This window comes from Galeopterus variegatus, unplaced genomic scaffold (genome assembly GCF_000696425.1).
Source record: "Galeopterus variegatus unplaced genomic scaffold, G_variegatus-3.0.2 Scaffold356, whole genome shotgun sequence".
NCBI lineage: Eukaryota > Metazoa > Chordata > Mammalia > Dermoptera > Cynocephalidae > Galeopterus > Galeopterus variegatus.
In genome coordinates this window covers 144573-162145 of record NW_007726467.1, presented here as the reverse complement: position 1 = coordinate 162145, position 17573 = coordinate 144573, and the positions used below count along the sequence as shown (strand labels likewise).

General features: G+C 43.8%; 1 protein-coding gene across 1 annotated transcript in view; it reads right to left on the bottom strand.

Moving 5' to 3' along the window:
- NCAPH (non-SMC condensin I complex, subunit H) overlaps positions 1 to 11828 on the bottom strand; it is a 35134-nt gene extending 23306 nt beyond the window's left edge. Inside the window, exons 1-6 of the mRNA XM_008567906.1 lie at positions 11758 to 11828; positions 5491 to 5710; positions 5238 to 5328; positions 4494 to 4586; positions 3939 to 4077; positions 3354 to 3478 (exon numbers count right to left, since the gene is read on the bottom strand). Coding sequence (XP_008566128.1) covers positions 3354 to 3478; positions 3939 to 4077; positions 4494 to 4586; positions 5238 to 5328; positions 5491 to 5710; positions 11758 to 11776 — 687 coding nt within the window. The 5' untranslated portion in view covers positions 11777 to 11828. The remainder of the gene's footprint in view (positions 1 to 3353; positions 3479 to 3938; positions 4078 to 4493; positions 4587 to 5237; positions 5329 to 5490; positions 5711 to 11757) is intronic.
- Positions 11829 to 17573: the final 5745 nt, after the last annotated feature.

Here is a 17573-nt window from a genome sequence, read left to right as displayed (position 1 = left end):
ACTTCTGACAAAGGATTAATATCCAGAATATACAAGGAACTCAAACAACTTTACAAGAAAAATAACAAGCAACCCAATTAAAAAATGGGCAAAAGAGCTAAGTAGGCATTTCTCTAAGGAAGATATACAAATGGCCAACAGACATATGAAAAAATGCTCAACATCACTCAGCATCCGGGAAATGCAAATCAAAACTACACTGATATACCATCTCACCCCAGTTAGGATGGCTAAAATCCAGAAGACTCTGAACGATAAATGCTGGCGAGGTTACAGAGAAAAAGGAACTCTCGTACATTGTTGGTGGGACTGCAGAATGGTGCAGCCTCTATGGAAAATGGTATGGAGGTACCTCAAACAAGGTACCACAATAATCAACCTCATTGTATATCGACAAAATAAAATTAAGGAAAAAAAAAAAATTGTAAGTCTGTGACAGTCCCTCCCCCTTTTTTATCTTTCATACTCTTGGTTATTACAGGTTTATAGCAGATTACAGAGCAAAAAATGCTTTCCAGGATTGGCACACTTGGCGTTTCTTCACCACACTATTGATTTCACTTGGCATAAATATACCACAGCCCGACAACCTCAGGCTTAGACGCAACAGCACTGCATGCTCTTTCCTGTTCTCTTTATAACCATGGACATAGGCCAGCACAGTTTCTCTCATGCTACAGAACTTGGTTTACTGGTAAGAAAGAAGATGGCCAGAAAACAGAATTTCCAACGATCCTGTAATTAATAATCCCTAATTTATTTGAACATTTCACTACAGAACCAAAAGCAAAACCAATAAAACAGTAAAGTAAATTCCAGATTATCTGGGAAGAGGAGAAAACGGAGAACTGGCAGAGGGAAGGGAAGGCAGGATAGGATTTTATGGATCCTTATGACTAATACCACCTCGGATGTGCATATCACTATGAATAAAGCACCCTGACAAACTGATTCATTAATACAAACCTGTATGTGGGTGGGGCCAGCACTACTTGTTTTTACAGCGTTAAGACAGTGAGATTCCGAGCCTTTTCCCAGGTCACACAGCTAGGTTAGGTGAACCAGGATCTGTACTTTACACAGTCTGCCTCCACATCTGGTCTCACCCTCAAGTGGACCCTAAATGTTGTCTGGCAATCAAGCTATATTTCCCTAGTCCATTCACTCACCTGCCTTCCTAGATGACTCCTTCCTACCTTTCTCTCTCCTCAAACCCCCAACACTTTCCTCCTCCTCAGCCGATGACCTGGCTTTCTATTTCATTGGGAAGAAAAAAAAAAGAGAAACACACCACCAGAAAAGAACATCCAGAAGGTCCGTGTGCACTCAAACCCCATGCCTATCAGCTGCAGGTGCTCCTCAGCCAAGCCTCACCTATGCTATCCATTCCTTTCTCTGCTGCTCCAGGACACCACCCTAGCAATTCTCCTCTTTTCTACGTCATCAGTAATTCCTTCTCCACTAGACCGCTGCCATCAACAAGAAAATATGCTGCTAATTCTCCCGTTTAAAAACAAATCTCAATATTACTTTCCCCTCCATTTGCCATCTCATTACTCTGCTCCAATTTATACCAAAACTCTTCAAAACTGCCTATATTCGCTGTCTTCATTCCTTTCCTCTCATTTGTTCCCATTTAACATGGAAAACTTCAAACCTACAAGAATACTGAAAGAACAGTAATATGAATCTCTGTGTGACTTCTACCTAAATTCCCTGGTGGGTAATATTGGCACATTTGCTTTCTCCCTCTCGATCCCATCCTAGAACCTTTGGAATGGGATCTCATGACACTTCACCTGTGTGCCAGTTATTAGCTACTGTCTCTCAGCTCCAAACCTACCTGTCCTCTGCTCTGTAATGCTAGGTCTGGGACATTTTGGCTTTGTCAGCTGCTCCTGGTTAGGCTCTACCAAAAGGGGGCACTAGAGGGAGACTGCCGGGAGGGAGAAGGTACTTACTGTTTCCTGTTGGCTTCCTGTCTGAATGCGTGTTACTCAGCAGTGTCGCTTCAGCCCAGCTGCAGCAGGTCCCACTGTAGCAGCAGCTGAACCCAATTTGCAGTTCTCAAATTCACAGATCCAGCCTCATTGTGTGCCCCTCAGAGACATCAGCACCAGCCAGCATGCCCTCTTCAGAGGTCTGGGTCCTGGGACCACAAGCCCCTCCTCTAAACTCAGGGACACGGCATCAGCCAAGCAGCACCCCTCCCTTGGAGGTGTGAGTTTCAGCTCCAGAGGACCCCCTCTCCAAGCTCACTGGTGGCCCCAGTTTGCCACATTTGACATGGCCGATCGTTCCCCCTTCCTGAAACACTTTCTCATTTGGACACCACACTCTGCTCGTTTTCCTACCTACTGGATGTTTCTTCAGCTCTCTGAACTCCTAAGACTGGGGTAGCCCAGAGCTCAGTCTTTTTTCCACATATACTCATTCCCTTGGTGATCAATTCCAGTCTTGTGACCTTAATTGCCATTTATGAATGTTGTGGACGTAAGAGAAAAAAGTAATCTAGTCCGCTGCTGGTAGGAGAGTAAATTGGTACAATCTTTTCATTGAGGGCAACTGAAAATCCATGTCTCAGACTTTTCTTATACTCCCAGAAGAGTGCAAAGATAGCATGTACAAGAATGTTCACTGAAACAATGTTTTTAATAATTTTTTTTTAAAACTGTAGCAACACTTGTTTGTTTTAAATTAACCGTGCTAATTATAAATGAGGCCTCCCACACCATTTCTTTAAGCAGATTCCTTAGAATTTGCTAGGTGATAAGATCATTTAGAGCAAGCATTCTGGAGCCAGACCATTTAGTTTCAAAACTAACTCACTCACTAGATGTGTCATCTTGGGCAAGTTATTTAACGGCCCTGTGCCTCAGTTACTTCTTCATAAAATGTAACTAGGATGTTGTGAGGATTAAATGAATTAATACAGGTGAAAGGCTTAGGGAAGCATATGGCACCCGATGTGTGTACAATAAATGTTAGCTATCATCACTACTGCTGCATGTACTAGGAAATAAAATTAAATTTTTCAGCTGGCTCTGTGGTGCAATGGATAGCGCATTGGACTTCCAGCCAAGCCTGGTGCGGTCATTAAAATTAAATTTTTCATCAACCAGATTTCTTGGTAATTTGCAATCTCTTTCTATTCAATCATTCTGAAAAATTGAGGGACTTACCACCTTCAGCCTTCACTATAAAGCTAAGGGATCATAATGCAGACATACCACTTGAGTATTTTATTCCCTTGAAACTTAAGAAAACACATACAAGGCAGGCTCAGCCCTACCAAGTTTCAGCCCCAGAGGTTCTGATTAGTCAGAGACCACACTGTGCACACAGTTCCTCACCTCACACTTTCGATCTGCTTCAGGGACATTGAGGTTGTTTATATTCTGCTCAATGGTTTTATATGAATGCTTCTTCTTTGGCTTTGCAGGCTTTTTGGTTGTTCCTGTTTCAGTAGCACTTCCATCTAAAAGAAATAAAATTGTGTACTGCAAGGACTGCTTTGAAGCATGTGATTGAATTTATTAATTCCAGTGGTCATAATTTAAATGTGTGCAATTCTTTCAAAGCAACAGGCATATCTAATCTGCAGCTTATACAGAAACCAAATTACTACATTGAGTATTTGGCTTTTAATACAAGTCAGTTTCCAAAGACCCCAAAGTCAGAAGCTCCCTAGCTGATGATGTTTACTTTACAATCTTGTCTAAATAAAATGTAAGAGTTTTTATAAGACCCTTCTCTTTTTGAAGAAAAATAACTCTAGTGTTTGAGTATCTTCTCATGTAAGACCATATATGATTCTGAAAATGTCCATGTTTTAAATGAGAATTGATTTCTTGTGACCTCATTCTGGTATATCACTCAAAGAACTGCCTGGTATGCCCTAAAAAAAGCCCCTTGAATCCAGATCCCAACCCATGTACCTGCAGCATTGCCCTCCGCTTCTTCCAGAGATGGCGCATCTTTGCCCAGACCCCCAAGGACTCTGTATACGTCAGCATGGACAGCATCAACACGCACAGCATAGATCTTGGTGCTGGCATCCAGAGTACCTGCAGCTACCTAGTCAAACAAGCAGAGCTGTATTCATGAAGATGCACAGAAAAGAACTTCTGAACAGGCAAAACACAGCAAGCTTCATAAAATCTTTTTTTGCCCCAAGAAAAAAATAACAAAGAGCCCCCTAAGACTGATAAGGAATAAACAGAATATATATCTTCTCTGCACTTCATCAGTTTAGGAAAGAAAAGGCTGGCCTGTTAGCTCAGTTGGTTAGAGCATGGTGCTAGTAACATCAAGGTCCAGGGTTCGATCCCTGTATCAGAGAGTCGCCAAAAAGGGAAAGAAAGTAAAGTAGCTAAGACAATATCTAAATTAGAAAGGCTCTCGTGTATTTGCAGAATTCAGTTGTGTTATTCTATGTATTAGAAATAATCATCATTAATTCAGATGGAAGAGAAATTGAACAGCCTTCTTACTTTAAAGTTGGTTGGTTCGGTGTCTTTCTGTTTAAGAATCTCTGACATAAAATCAATCAAGTGTAAGCCAAAAGCATTCTTGGTAGTGATTTTCTGAAAACAAAAAATTGTAGAAAGGTTTGTTATTTATAGCCTAGGTTCATGTAAATAATGCTACTCTGAACAGAAGATGATAGGAACATATGAATACCTACATCTTGCTACTGATCTCACTTCCCACAAACACTTGGCAACAAGCCCAATCTATTGGTGCATGTGCTCATTCTCAAGGCCTAGAGAGTGACAGTACACAGTTCCTGAGTGTGCACTGTGTGCAGGCCTTGCTCTAAGCACTGCACATGAAGGGACTCAGTCATGCTCAGGAGAAAGCTGAGGCAGGCACTATTTTCATTCTTCAGAGAAGGATCCTGAGCACAACAGAAGGGTGACACACACAGCTTGTAAGTGTGTAGCTTCCAACTCAGAGTAGCTCCAGAATTCACTATTAGCTCCACAACTCACACGACTAACCTCTAAACCATGTTCCCTCTCTAGATATACTGCAGATAGCAAGCAACCTGGCAGGAGGAGCACCAAAGGTCCATAAGAAAAAGCAAAACCATACTAAAAAACACCAGCATTAAGAAAGCTCATGGGAAAATAAAATAATTCTCATCAATCATGCATTCGCTACAGAATCAAAAAGCTAGATTTCCTCTGTGATCAAGATGCAAAATCTTCAATGATAAACCTGCAGATACTCACATTTTCAGTAGATAGTTTAATACAGGTGGAATAATGTTCTGTAATCTGTGTGTTTGTAAACTTGGGGATTGTTGCTGAAACATCAATACTCCTAAATTAAAAACAAAAACAAAAAAACTCTGGCAAAAATCCATGATACTGCAACTTTTCAAAACCCAGACCAGAATCCACTAAGTTTTACAGAGAAGCTAGGACCCACGTGACCAATGTCAAGGTGGCACCTCCAGAAGAGCCAGCCCAGAAATACACTCACCTACTGGAGGGGGAGCCTAACAAGTGAGGCGAATCTGTGCTGAACTGCAGGTCAATGACCCTGGAGCGCCTCCGCTGCATTCGCTCTTTTTCATCATCATTCTGAGGAAAGTCTTCAAGGACTGGGGTGCCAGGAGTATTGAGAGGGGCCTTCCTAGGCAGGTGCATCGAGAACACCTTTTCTGAAGTTGAAGAGGCACTGTGGGGGTGTCCACGGGTCTCTGAAGAAGAGAGATGGAATAAACATAAACATGTAAAATAAAGAGAATATTCCAGAGAATCACCTACAGATTACTTGCCAACAGCGAAGGGAAAAATGTCTTTTACAGTGAAAGATCTAGCAGTCACCACATTAACCAGTCAAATGTAGCCTCACTAAAAATGAAACAGAGCTGTCCGGTTAGCTCAGTTGGTTAGAGCATGGTGTTAGTAACCATGGTGTTAGTAAGATCAAGGGTTGGGATCCCCAAACCGGGCTGCCACAAAAAAAGAGACAAACTGACACTTATACATCTACTGATGAGACAATATGAAATTCATATCATCACCCAGGAAATATTTGCACCCAAAATGTTTAACTTAAATTTAACAAAAGACTTTATATCTTTAACTTTCAGTCTGTAAGAAATATAAGGGGTGGTGGAACAAGTTAAATGATATCACAAGGAAACACTGAGACAAATCTAGAATGTGGGACAGTTTACAAGGCTTAGTCTCTTAAAAAAGTTAATGACCAAAAAAAAAAAAAAAAAAAAAGCAGGGGAAACTCTTTGGGATTAAAAGAAACCAAAAAGTCATACAAACCAAAAACAATGTATGAAAAGATAAGAAAATGAAAAACAAAAACAAAGACAAAACAATGTAAGAGCTTTCAGCCAATCCTTGGTCCAAAAAGAAAAAGAAAAAAATAAAAAAGGAAAAAAGTCAGCTATAAACAACATTTAGGAATAATTAAGGAAATTTGGAGTACAGTCTAGATATCAGATAACACCAGGGAATTGATTTTTACTGACTTAGGGGTGATAGTGATATTGTAATTATGTAGAAGAATGTCATCCCTTTTAGGACATGCATAATAAACAATTTAGGGGTGAAATGAAATAATGTGTGCAGCTTACTTTCAACTGGATCAGTCAAAAGTAAATATAAAGATAGCAAAATGTTAACTGTTAGATCTAGGTGGTGGATATAAGAATGTTTATTGTTTTAGTCTCTTGATTTTCCTGTATGTTTGCACATTTTCATAATGAGAATTATGAAAATACATGTCACAAGAGATGGAGATCAATGCTACAGAGAAGAGTAAAGCATGGAAGGGGAATAAGGATTGGGAACGGAGGCGGGAGGTCATTTTAAATACAGCGTCAGTAAAGTCTTCAAGGAAGGTAACATCAGAATCAAGACCATGCAGATATCTGGGGGAAACTACATCAAAGCAGGAGGAACAGCACATGCACGGATGGGAATATGCTGACATGTTTGAGGGGCCAGTGTGGCTGAAGTGGAGTAATCCAGGGGTAGGAACACAGCTCTCTGAAGGGTTGGACTCCCCAGGGCTTAGGAGAGCAGGTACACCAACTAGTCAGAACAAGGGGGGCCAGCCCGGTGGCCACTGGATAGTGCGCCGCTTGGGAAGCGCGGCGGCGCTCCCGTCCGAGGGTTCGGATCCCGCGTACGGACCGGCTCCCGCTCACTGGCTGAGCGAGGCGTGGGAGCAACGCCGAGGCTTGCGATCCCGTCGCCGGTCCCCGGTCCGGTACGGGGGCAACACTGAGGGTTGCGATCCGTTGCCGGACATGGAGAAAAGACAAAAAAAAAAAAAAAGAACAAGGGAAGGACAGCACATGAGCCCTACTTATAGGACACTGTGAAGTCTTTTGCCTTTTATATGGAGTGAGAGGGAAGTGATTGGACAGTGATGAGAAGAGGAATAAAGTGATCTGTCTTGTGTTTCAAGAGGATCCCTCTGGCTATTATGCTAAGAACAAACTGGAAAGGGAGCAAGAATAGGCAGGAATACCAGTTAGAAGGTGACTATCAATAATGAGGACAAGAGATAATGGTGGCTCAGACCGAACAGGTGGCAGTGGAGGAGGTAAGAAGTGGTCAGACACTGGATAGAGTCAAAACAATTTTCAGATGGATTAAATGTGGGACATGAGAGAAAACAGAAGACTCAAGGATAACTGAAAGATTATGCTGCACAATTGATGAAATGGAATTGCCATGATCTGAGAGAGGAAGATACAGGAGAAGCACATTTGTAGGGAAAGGAGGCAAGGCCAGGGCTCAGTTCAGGACATGCCAGCCTTGAGATGCTTACCAGTCATCCAACTGGGATAGACGGCTGGATAGCTCTTCCTAGAATTTAGGGAAAAGTTCTGGGCTACATATATACATTTGCAAGTCATCAGCATATAGAAGGTAATCAAAGCCATAACACTAAATGAGATCACTCAATAAATGAGTAGAATTAGAGAGGAACACAAGTCTGAGGCTGAGTCCTAGAACAATTCAAAAGTTTAAGGAGCAGGAAAAGAGAAGGAACCAGCAAAAGAGAAGTGGAATGTGCAACTGATGAGGTAGGGAGAAAACCAGAAGAGTGTGGCATTCTAAAAGCCAGATGAAGAAAATATTTCAGGGAAGGAAGACATGATGAACTATGTCAAATACAGCTAACTGGTCAAATTAGATGAGGACTGAGAACTGATCACTGGACTTAGCAACCTAAAGGTTACTGGTGTTCTTGACAAGAGTTTTCGCAGAGCAGCGAGGGAGAAAACAGAACTGAAGAGGATCCCAGAGAGAATGGGAGGAGAGAAATTGGAGACAGCAAATGCAGATGAGATTTTCAAGGACCTCTGCTGTAAAAGGAAGGAGAGAAATGGGAGGGCGGGAACGGAAAGAGAAGGTCAAGAAAGCAGTTTTTAAGATGGGGGAGAAAAACAAATTCAACATGATAGGAAATGAAGCAAAGAGACTGTATTCGTTTTCTCTCGCTGTTGTAACAAATTATCACAAATGTAGTGGTTTAAAATAACACATATATTCTCTCGAAGTTCTGAAGGCCAGAAGTCTAAAATTAAGGTGTCACCAGGGTTGCATTCCTTCTGGAGGCTTGAGGAGAGAATCTGTTTCCTGGCCTGTTTCAGCTTCTAGAGCCTGCCTACATTCCTTGGCTCATGGTTCCTTCCTCCCATAACTCCAACCTCTTGCTTCTGTCATCACATCTCCTCTGACTGACTCTCCTACCTCTTATAACGGCCACTATGGTTACATTGGGCCCACCCAGATGATAATCTCTCCAATTCAAGATCCTTAATCACATCTGCAAAGTCCCTTTTTCCATGAAAGATAACATATTCACAGGTTCTGGACATCTTTAGGGAGGGTATTATTCAGCCTACCACAGAGATCATGCAGAAGGGTAAAAGTTGCTGAATAATGTACTCAAGCAGGTAAAGGGGTTGCCTTTGTCTAGAGCAGAGAGAGCCCATCCACAGCACCGGAGGGAAGGCAGAGTACACAGGCACAGATGCAGGTAGGGGAGCATATGCAATAGTGGACTTGTGGATGTTCTCTTTTGATTGCTTTTATTTTCTTAGCAAAATAAAAAGTAAAAACAAAAAACTCAGCAGCTAAGGGGAGGGTGGGGGTGAAGGTACTGGAGATTAAAGGAGAGAAGGAAGGTATAAAATAGTCATCTTGGAGAGCAGGAGGGTGGATGAGCCAGGAAATACAGCCTGAGTGCTAGGCAGCTTTAGGGTCCCCTTGAGACCACTCAGCATTCCTGGATGTTTTTCTCTTAACACCATCAGATGTGCAAGGGCTAGTGCAGAGTTGGAATAACCAGGGTTGCGATTCTCATTAAGCAGGTATAAGGAAGCAAGAGTAGGGCAAGGGGGTTGAGGGTGTAATTATTTTGATTGACCATGGAAAATAAGCTAAGTAAAGAGACGTGTTAACAAGGACACAAGAGAGTAGAGGGATGGCAAAAAGCAGAATTTAGGTCTGCTGGGTTGAAAGATGGTCAGTCAGGGAACAAGAGAGTGAGTTGGAAAGATGCAGGGGTACTGAGAAATGGGGTACTTAAAACTGAGATGACAGAGTGGTGCAGCTATCGTTAATGACAAGGTCTAGGGTGTGACTATGGTAGAGTGGCTATGGCATACTACGGGAGGGCAAAAAACAAGATCACAGCAAGAGAGAGATGAAGAAGTGAGAGACTTCAGCTCAGAAAGTTTCCAGATTTAAGAATCAGAAGGGGGTGGGTGGGGGAAGAACCAGAAGGCCTGGCTGCAAACCCTGCCTCCATCATCATCACTTACTAGCTGGTGAAATTTTAAGCAAGTAAATGTTTTAAGCATTTGCTTCTTCATTCCCCAAATAGGAATAAGAATACAGACCTCAGCTGGTTCAAAACTGGTGATACAAAAAAATAAACATATGCACAATGTAACACATATTTTGTAGGAACACGTGAAAAATAAAGTGATACACAATAGATACTAAATGGTTGGCCATCTGAAGGGAGAGGAATAAGAGTGGTAAATAGGGATAAAAAGGAACAAATAAGATACAAGAAGAACCTCACAAGTTCCCTTGATGGTTTCCCATATGTTGAAGAGTATGATTAACATAACTCTCACCTGAGGTCAAAACAAACAAAAGAAAAAATAAAAATAGAAAGGAGGAAGAATCATTTTTTTTAGAGAATCAAGAGGACTTGCAACTATTCGGGTGTGTGCACTGCAAGGTAAAGGGAGCTGGACCGTGGGAGAAGTGACCTTAACAGAAATAGGAAGCACTGAAGGAGAAACTAAAGTTGGAATTATAGGCACACTTTAATTCTCCAAATCTTCTATCCCAGATTTCTCTCCTTGCCTTTAACATTATGCATCCACTCATTCAACTGATGGTTACTGAATTCATAAACACTTCCTATGTCTACTTCCTCATCTCCTACTCATTTTTCAAACCCCTCTGGTCTGGTTTCCATTCCCACCACTTAATGAAAACTGTCTTGTCACCATCATCTACAACTTCCACGTTGCCAAAACCTATGGTCACTTTTCAGCCATCATTTCTCTTGAGATTCAGGAGCATTTGAAACAAGTAACAATCCTTTCTTGAAATACTCTTCAGGGGGAAAAAACAGAAACACTCTTGGCTTCTATGACAGCACTGTCCCTTGAGTTTTTCCAGCTCTTCCTCCTCTATCCAGCTTCCAAATGTTGTTCCTGAGTGTACTCTTTACAAAGTCTTCCTAGTGTTCTCATGTGTTCCCATGGCTTTATGATCTATATGATGATGTCCAAATTTATTTCTCAGTCCATGGGTCACTTCCCTGAGTGACCCATATCACTCTCCCGAGTGCCAAACTCATCCAAATGATTATTGACCCCTTCCCCTGAGTGTCTCTCAGGTAAGTCACACTTGCCATGTCCAAAATGTAACTCAAACCTCTTACCAAGGCCTACCAGACCCTGCCTAACCGACCTCACTCACTAAGCTTCGTTTACAATGTTCTGGTCAGGTCCTAGCCCAGGGCCAGGCTCTTTTCTGCCTCCTCACCTTTGTACCTGCTCCTCTGCCTGGAACACATTCCCTAGTCTCTGCTTAAAGATCTTCTTCCCTGGATTCCTAACCTACAGAAGCCACCTCCCCACTCTACCATTCTCTGCCACAGCACTCAGCCTCATCTGTAATTATTTCATTTGTCTATTGTCTGTCTCCCCAACTAGAATACAAGCACCAAGGGTATAACGATCATATCCGTTTTGCTTTTTACTATATCTCTGCACCTGACAGAGTGGCCCAAAGGGAGCGCTCAATACTTTTCAATGAATGTAAAAATAAATGCACGCATGCTAAGGATACAGCAGCAACCACAACGCTCCCACGTCCCTGAAACTAACGACTATTCCAGGAAAACCATCTTTTTAACGGAGAGACACCGAGCGTGGTGTAGGAGCCCAGGGGAGAAGCGGCGCCCACTTCCCGCCCCGAGACTGAGGAGGGGGGGCCGGTCCCGCGCGCGCTCCCGACGCAGGCCAGAGCCGCGTCCTGATTGGCCGAGCGCGCCCCACCGGCCCACCCGCGCCGGCCCTCCCCTCCCCCACGCCTGCCTCTGCCCGACGCTGGCGGGCCGAGAAGCGGAGTATGCGTGTCCGCTCTCCCCGCTCCGGCCGGCCCGCCGGCCCTGCCCGTCGGAGAACCGCTTCGCACCGGGCCCTCCTCCGCGGGCCTCCCGCCGACCCAGCCTCACCTGGGCCAGGAGGTCCCATCTTGCCTTCCGTGTCTCCGGAGCAGGTTTTAAATCGCGCGCGCCGAGGCGCCTGAGCGTTGTAACGGCCGCGCGACGTCACCGGGGCGGGGCCAACGGCGCGCCTGCGCAGACCATCTCAGACCTCCGCGGGAAAGGGTCGTCCCGGGCATCGCGGAAGTGAGACCCGCAGGCTGGAGGGCACCTTGGGTGGGCTTCAGGGGGTCCGTGGGCTCGCTGGAATAGTATGAAAACCATCCTTCCGAGTGCGAGGCGCGGAGCAGGGGGCTGGGGACCCAGCGTCGAGCAGGGCGGGCTACGGCCCTGCTTTCGTGGAATGTACTTTCTAAGGGGGAGGCAGATTACCGAGAAGTTCATTTACCCCAGAGACCTGTGCTGTGAGGCCAGCAAAACGCTAGCGGGGGCAGAAGGCGATGGACGGGGCTGTACTCAAAGGGACCGAGGAGAGGGACCCGACACCGGAATGAGCAGCGTTCCGGGAGGATGCAAAATGTTGTATGTACATTTTTTTAATGAAGGCCATCGTCTCTATTCAGATTCTTGTGCACAGCTTCCTGGAAACCACCTCCCATCTTTCCAGGAAAAAAAAAAAAAAGGTCGGAAAACCGAGACGAATAAAATGCCTCCTGTCCGTTCAGTTTCATCTGCCCCCAAAATTATATTGTGGAAGGAAAAGCCAACGCGAATCTCAAACATCCCTAGAACGTCCTATAACTTATTATAACTCACCCAACCGCCATCTTTTATAGCGTTTCTCCTCAAGATGCTATTGGCATTCCGGGTGAAACAATTTTTCTTCTTTCAGACATAATTCCCTTATAATTAATACTTGCTGGAAAATGGAGTTTGACACTATTTACAATTACACCAACATTCACAGAGGCCTAATATTATAAACATAAAAGTACACTATGACAAGACGTCTTTTCATACTTCAGAAGAGTTTCATATTTTAGCTATGAAGGTCAGTAACTTGTTCTTAACAAGTAGAATTTTTATGTCCATTCAATCAGTCTCTTACACCTTTCTGGGCCTATTCATTTGCAGGTAGGAGTAGAAACTGTAACCAGGGTCTTCATATTATGCATTCTCATGTGATGCCCAATCTTCATACATTGCCCAATTTCTTTAAGATGAAAGGAGTGACTCACAGAGGAGGAATTTCATGTGGAGGGGATCACGTCCTCCCATGTCTTTGTTTTCATCTCCTCCGGATCTAGCTTTGGCTCCAGGCCTTCAATTCAGAATGGAACAACATGGCTCTATTGAAACAGTTCTTGACATAAGGGACTCTTGCCCTCTCTGTAAGACTGTTTAGTATCCCTGACACCATTTGTGCACTAAATGCTATCAGTGCCCCTCATTCATTTTGGCAACCAAAAAGTACTGCCCTTTGTTGAAAACCACTTTCTAAAGTTATTCACACAAACTTGTTCTTGCAGTGACCACCATCAAATCTTTAGCCAAGGCAGTGGGATAGAGGAAAGCAAAGTTTACAGTACTCTTCATCTCAGCCAATGATACCACCAACCACCTAGGAACCCCAAGTTAGCACCCAGGAGTCATCCTGGATATCTCCCTCCCTTCTCTCCACACAGAATCCATTATCAAGCTCTTTTACCTCCTGAAAATCTCTTCGATCTTGCCTCTCTCCTTTTCATGCACATAACCTGACTGGCCTGCTCTACCACCTTCTTGTTTGGCCCAAAGTGGTGTTTCCCAAGTACAAATCTAATCTGTCACTCCCACTTGTCCTCCACCTCTTCCTCCCATAAGTCTAAGACCTTTCAAATGCCCCATCGCCCTGGGAACTTTTTTTTTTTTTTTTTTTTAAAGATGACCGGTAAGGGGATCTTAACCCTTGACTTGGTGTTGTCAGCACCACGCTCAGCCAGTGAGCGAACCGGCCACCCCTATGTGGGATCCGAACCCGGGGCCTTGGTGTTATCAGCACCGCACTCTCCCGAGTGAGCCACGGGCCGGCCCCGCCCTGGGAACTTTTAAAGTGACCTACAAGACCCTGCAGGGTTAGCCTGCCCCACTTCATCCCCCTGCAGCCTCTCAGGCTCATTTTACACCTTGCCTCCTCTTGCTCCCTCCCTTCTGGCCACATGGGCCTTCTTTGACCTGCCCTCACCATGCCCATTCCCACCATGTGTCCTCTGCACATGCACTGTCCTCCACCTGGATCCTCTTCATCCCTACTTCACCCAGTGATTTCCAGTCAGGTTTCTGGTCCCCTCACTTCCACAGGGAAGCCTTCCCTGATATGCCCAACTCTCCTTACTGGAGGCTTCAGTAAAACTTGTCACATTGCAATTTTACATGCATGTAGTGGAGTGACTGTTTCACGTCTCTCGCTTCCGTAGACTGTCAGCTCCAAGAGAATGAAGCTGTGTGTGCTCACCATTATTTGCCAGCATCAGGCCCTGGACACAGCAAGTGCTTAAATATGTATAGAATGAGTACAGTTGGAAGACAAGTTTAAATCCTGAGTTGAGCACATTAACCTCTGTAGGCCTCATTTTCTTCCCCATCTAGAAAATGGGGATGACAATATCCCCTTCAATAGACTTTATGAAGAATTAGGTAATAAACTCCCTGTGAACATGTGGGCTCAGTGTATGCTAGAATCTCTGTCATCTCTCTACCTTGTTCTATCTGCTGAGTGCATTTGAAGGAGAGTGGGAAGAGGTCTGATCCCCTGGCTTCCATGTGTGCATTAAGAGCAGCAAGGGTTGGGAGGGTGGTAGGTGGCACTGAATTGGGAGCCTCCGAAGAACTGGCTTGGAACCCCTGGCAGAGGAAGACTACTAAGTGACCCACTAGGCGAGACTTGAGGCTGAACTGCAGCAATAATAGAGCCTCCTAAGCTGACTGCTTGGGGCTTCAAGTGTAGGGAGGCAGGGCAAGCTCCATCCCCAGCATCTCTGTGGGCCAGGCACAACCAGTGCTGGCAGGTCTTTCACTTCCTGCTCTGAATGCCATCTTTGTTTGGGGGTTAGGGCTACGGAGGATGCCAAAAGACTGAATGATTTATCAGTGGTATCAGTAGCGTGCAAAACTCAATTCCTCTGTTTGTACAAAAGTAAAATAGTCAGGCCCCTCCTCGACTCCTAGGCTGCCAAAAAAGCAGTGTTGGAGCCATTCCCCTCCCCCATTTTACTCCTTACCAGGATTCTGCTTCCTCACAGTAAATGGGAAACAGCCTTAGTTTAAGTGAGAAACAATAGTGTTAATCTGTTGGCTACCTGAACAAGCAATCTTTTGGCTTCAAATTTGCCCTGACCTTCCAGCCTGTTTATATCATAAAGTGGTTACTGATATAAACTATCAAGTCACTGGGACTCAATGGTCACATAGTTGCAATGGCTTTGCATTCATTTTGGCCTCTGAGCAAATGCCTTTAATTTTTTTTATGTCATATGAAATTCCTGACCTCCCAAAGACTGGGCTAAGAACCAACACTTTGTCTTCTAGAATTTCCAAACAATAACATACCACCCTTTAAAATTAATACACTGTTTTCTGCCTTTCAAAGCATTTTAACCCTTACCTTTTGTTTTATTCCCAAAACCATGCCGAAAGGCTGCTAAGGCAGGTACTTTCTTCAGGCTCTGCCACTTACTGTCTATATGACCCTGGGGAAGTTGCATACCCTTTCTGGGCCTCAGTTTCCTCATATGTAAAATGGAGGAGATAAAGGGCTCATTTCATGGGGTTATAGTGTGAGGATTAAATGAGTTACCAGTTATAAAGCAGTTAGAACAGTGCCTGGACCATTGGCAATGTTCAGTGAATACTACATACGCCCATTACTATAACTACATTTGTATCCTGGGTGCTAGCCAGGTTTTGTTTTAGAATAAAGCTTAGCTTCCTAGATATCTGGACAGGTTTCCTCTTTAATTGTAACAGTATTCCCAGAGCACTACAGGTCTGTTCTTTCCATTACTATCTGTTGTTTTTTTCTATACACTTTCTTGCACCCTCTGCCCCACCCAAGAACTGTCAGGGTAACATGAACTTCTCGGGAACAGGTATGTGAGAATGCTGGTTTGATGAGTGTGTTATTGCACAGATTCCAACTTACACAGAAACTAGCCTCCTTTATTGACTTGGAACTAAAACACCAGCAAATGATTTTCTAAACAAAAAGTATATGGATGTTTTTAAAACATCAAAATTCCACCAGCATAGAAACAACCATCATTGCGTGTTGCCTTGAAAGCAATAACTAACAGATTCCAGCAGACAACATGGGCACACAGCAGCTATTGTGCAGCAGGAGCCCCAGGTATTGACTGGTATCAGCTTCTGGAACACTTTAAGTTTATTTTTGCTGGGGGGAGGGTATGGATTCTACAACTAAAGCTCACAGAGGCCAGCATGTGATCTCCTCTGAGGTCAAGTTAAATGTGGGGCCAGGTTATCCTCCCCACCAGATATTCCTGGCAGTGCTGGGTAGAACAACATTGGTATTTCCAAAACAACCACACCCACAACTATGGTTGCATTTCTTAACGCTCCCCTTGAGAGAAGGGAAAATACACCAATCATACATCTAAAATCATGACTTTGAGCTGGACTGCTGCATAGTCCCTTCCTGTTCAACCCTGGCAGTGGGCCTGGATTGTGATAACCCCTCATTTCAAAGCCACAAATATAGTTCAAATAATCCCTTTGTCCTCTTTGAAAAGAGAATACAAAGGCGTGACCAGACTGAGAAAAAGTACAGCTACACATGGTAGCTAAACCTTCTTTCCATTTAACCAACAAGTGGCTCCCCTCAGAAACAAAGTAATTGTTCATCTCAAGCCACCAGAAAGACTGTCCTCATGAAGGGCTTTATAATGTTGCTTTCAGGCACTGAAAAGACCTTCAGAGGTGAGCTATTTCATTAATTATAGTAAATACATGATCTCAATTATTAGGTCACTGTTGACTTAATATTGGTTTGTGATTCAGTGCTAATACACTATTTGAGTACTACTGGAGTTTTTTTCAGATACACAAAAACAGCTATCACATCATGAAAATAGGGCTAAATTAAGAAAGTGAAAAATAAACATTTTGGTTATATTTTCAAAATAGGATATGAAAAATTAGATCCTAAAATATGAGTTGACATCACAGTATTTGGTATAAAATGGAGTGCCATCAACTTGGATGAATTAAGCTAACAGTTCAACAAGAAAAATAGTTCACAAGGAACATGTTGAGAGTCATTCACAAAAAGGAATAAGCTTGACTGGAGGTATTCTCTGGTTCTCTGTCATTTCCAGTGTTGTTGATACAAAAAACACAGCTTCACAGGCCCCCTCTGGATCTCAACTCCTTAGCAGCAAGATCCTCCCATAACACCTGTTTCCCTTGACCTTCTTTGGATCATGATGAAAGTGAAGGCAGGAGAAGAAAAACACAGAAGACCCACCCTAGATTAGTCTCCACAGGCTGCATCCATCCTCATGACCATCTCCCACACTCCTTATAGTGTCTTAATTATAGCCCCCACTGGCAAGGTGAAGGGCATATAAATCGCTGATATACCTGAGAAATAAACTATTTTGCAGCCTGAAGAATCAGAAATACCTTCTCCCATTTTTTTTAATGGCCTTTATATTATTTATTTATTTATTTATTTTAATAAGGTAAGGGGATCGCAACCCTCAGCACAGTGTGGTCTGCACCACGCTCAGCCAGTGAGCGCACCGGCCATCCCTATATAGGATCCGAACCCACGGCCTCCTCAACGCTACCAGCGCCGCACTCTTCCGAGTGAGCCATGGGGGCGGCCC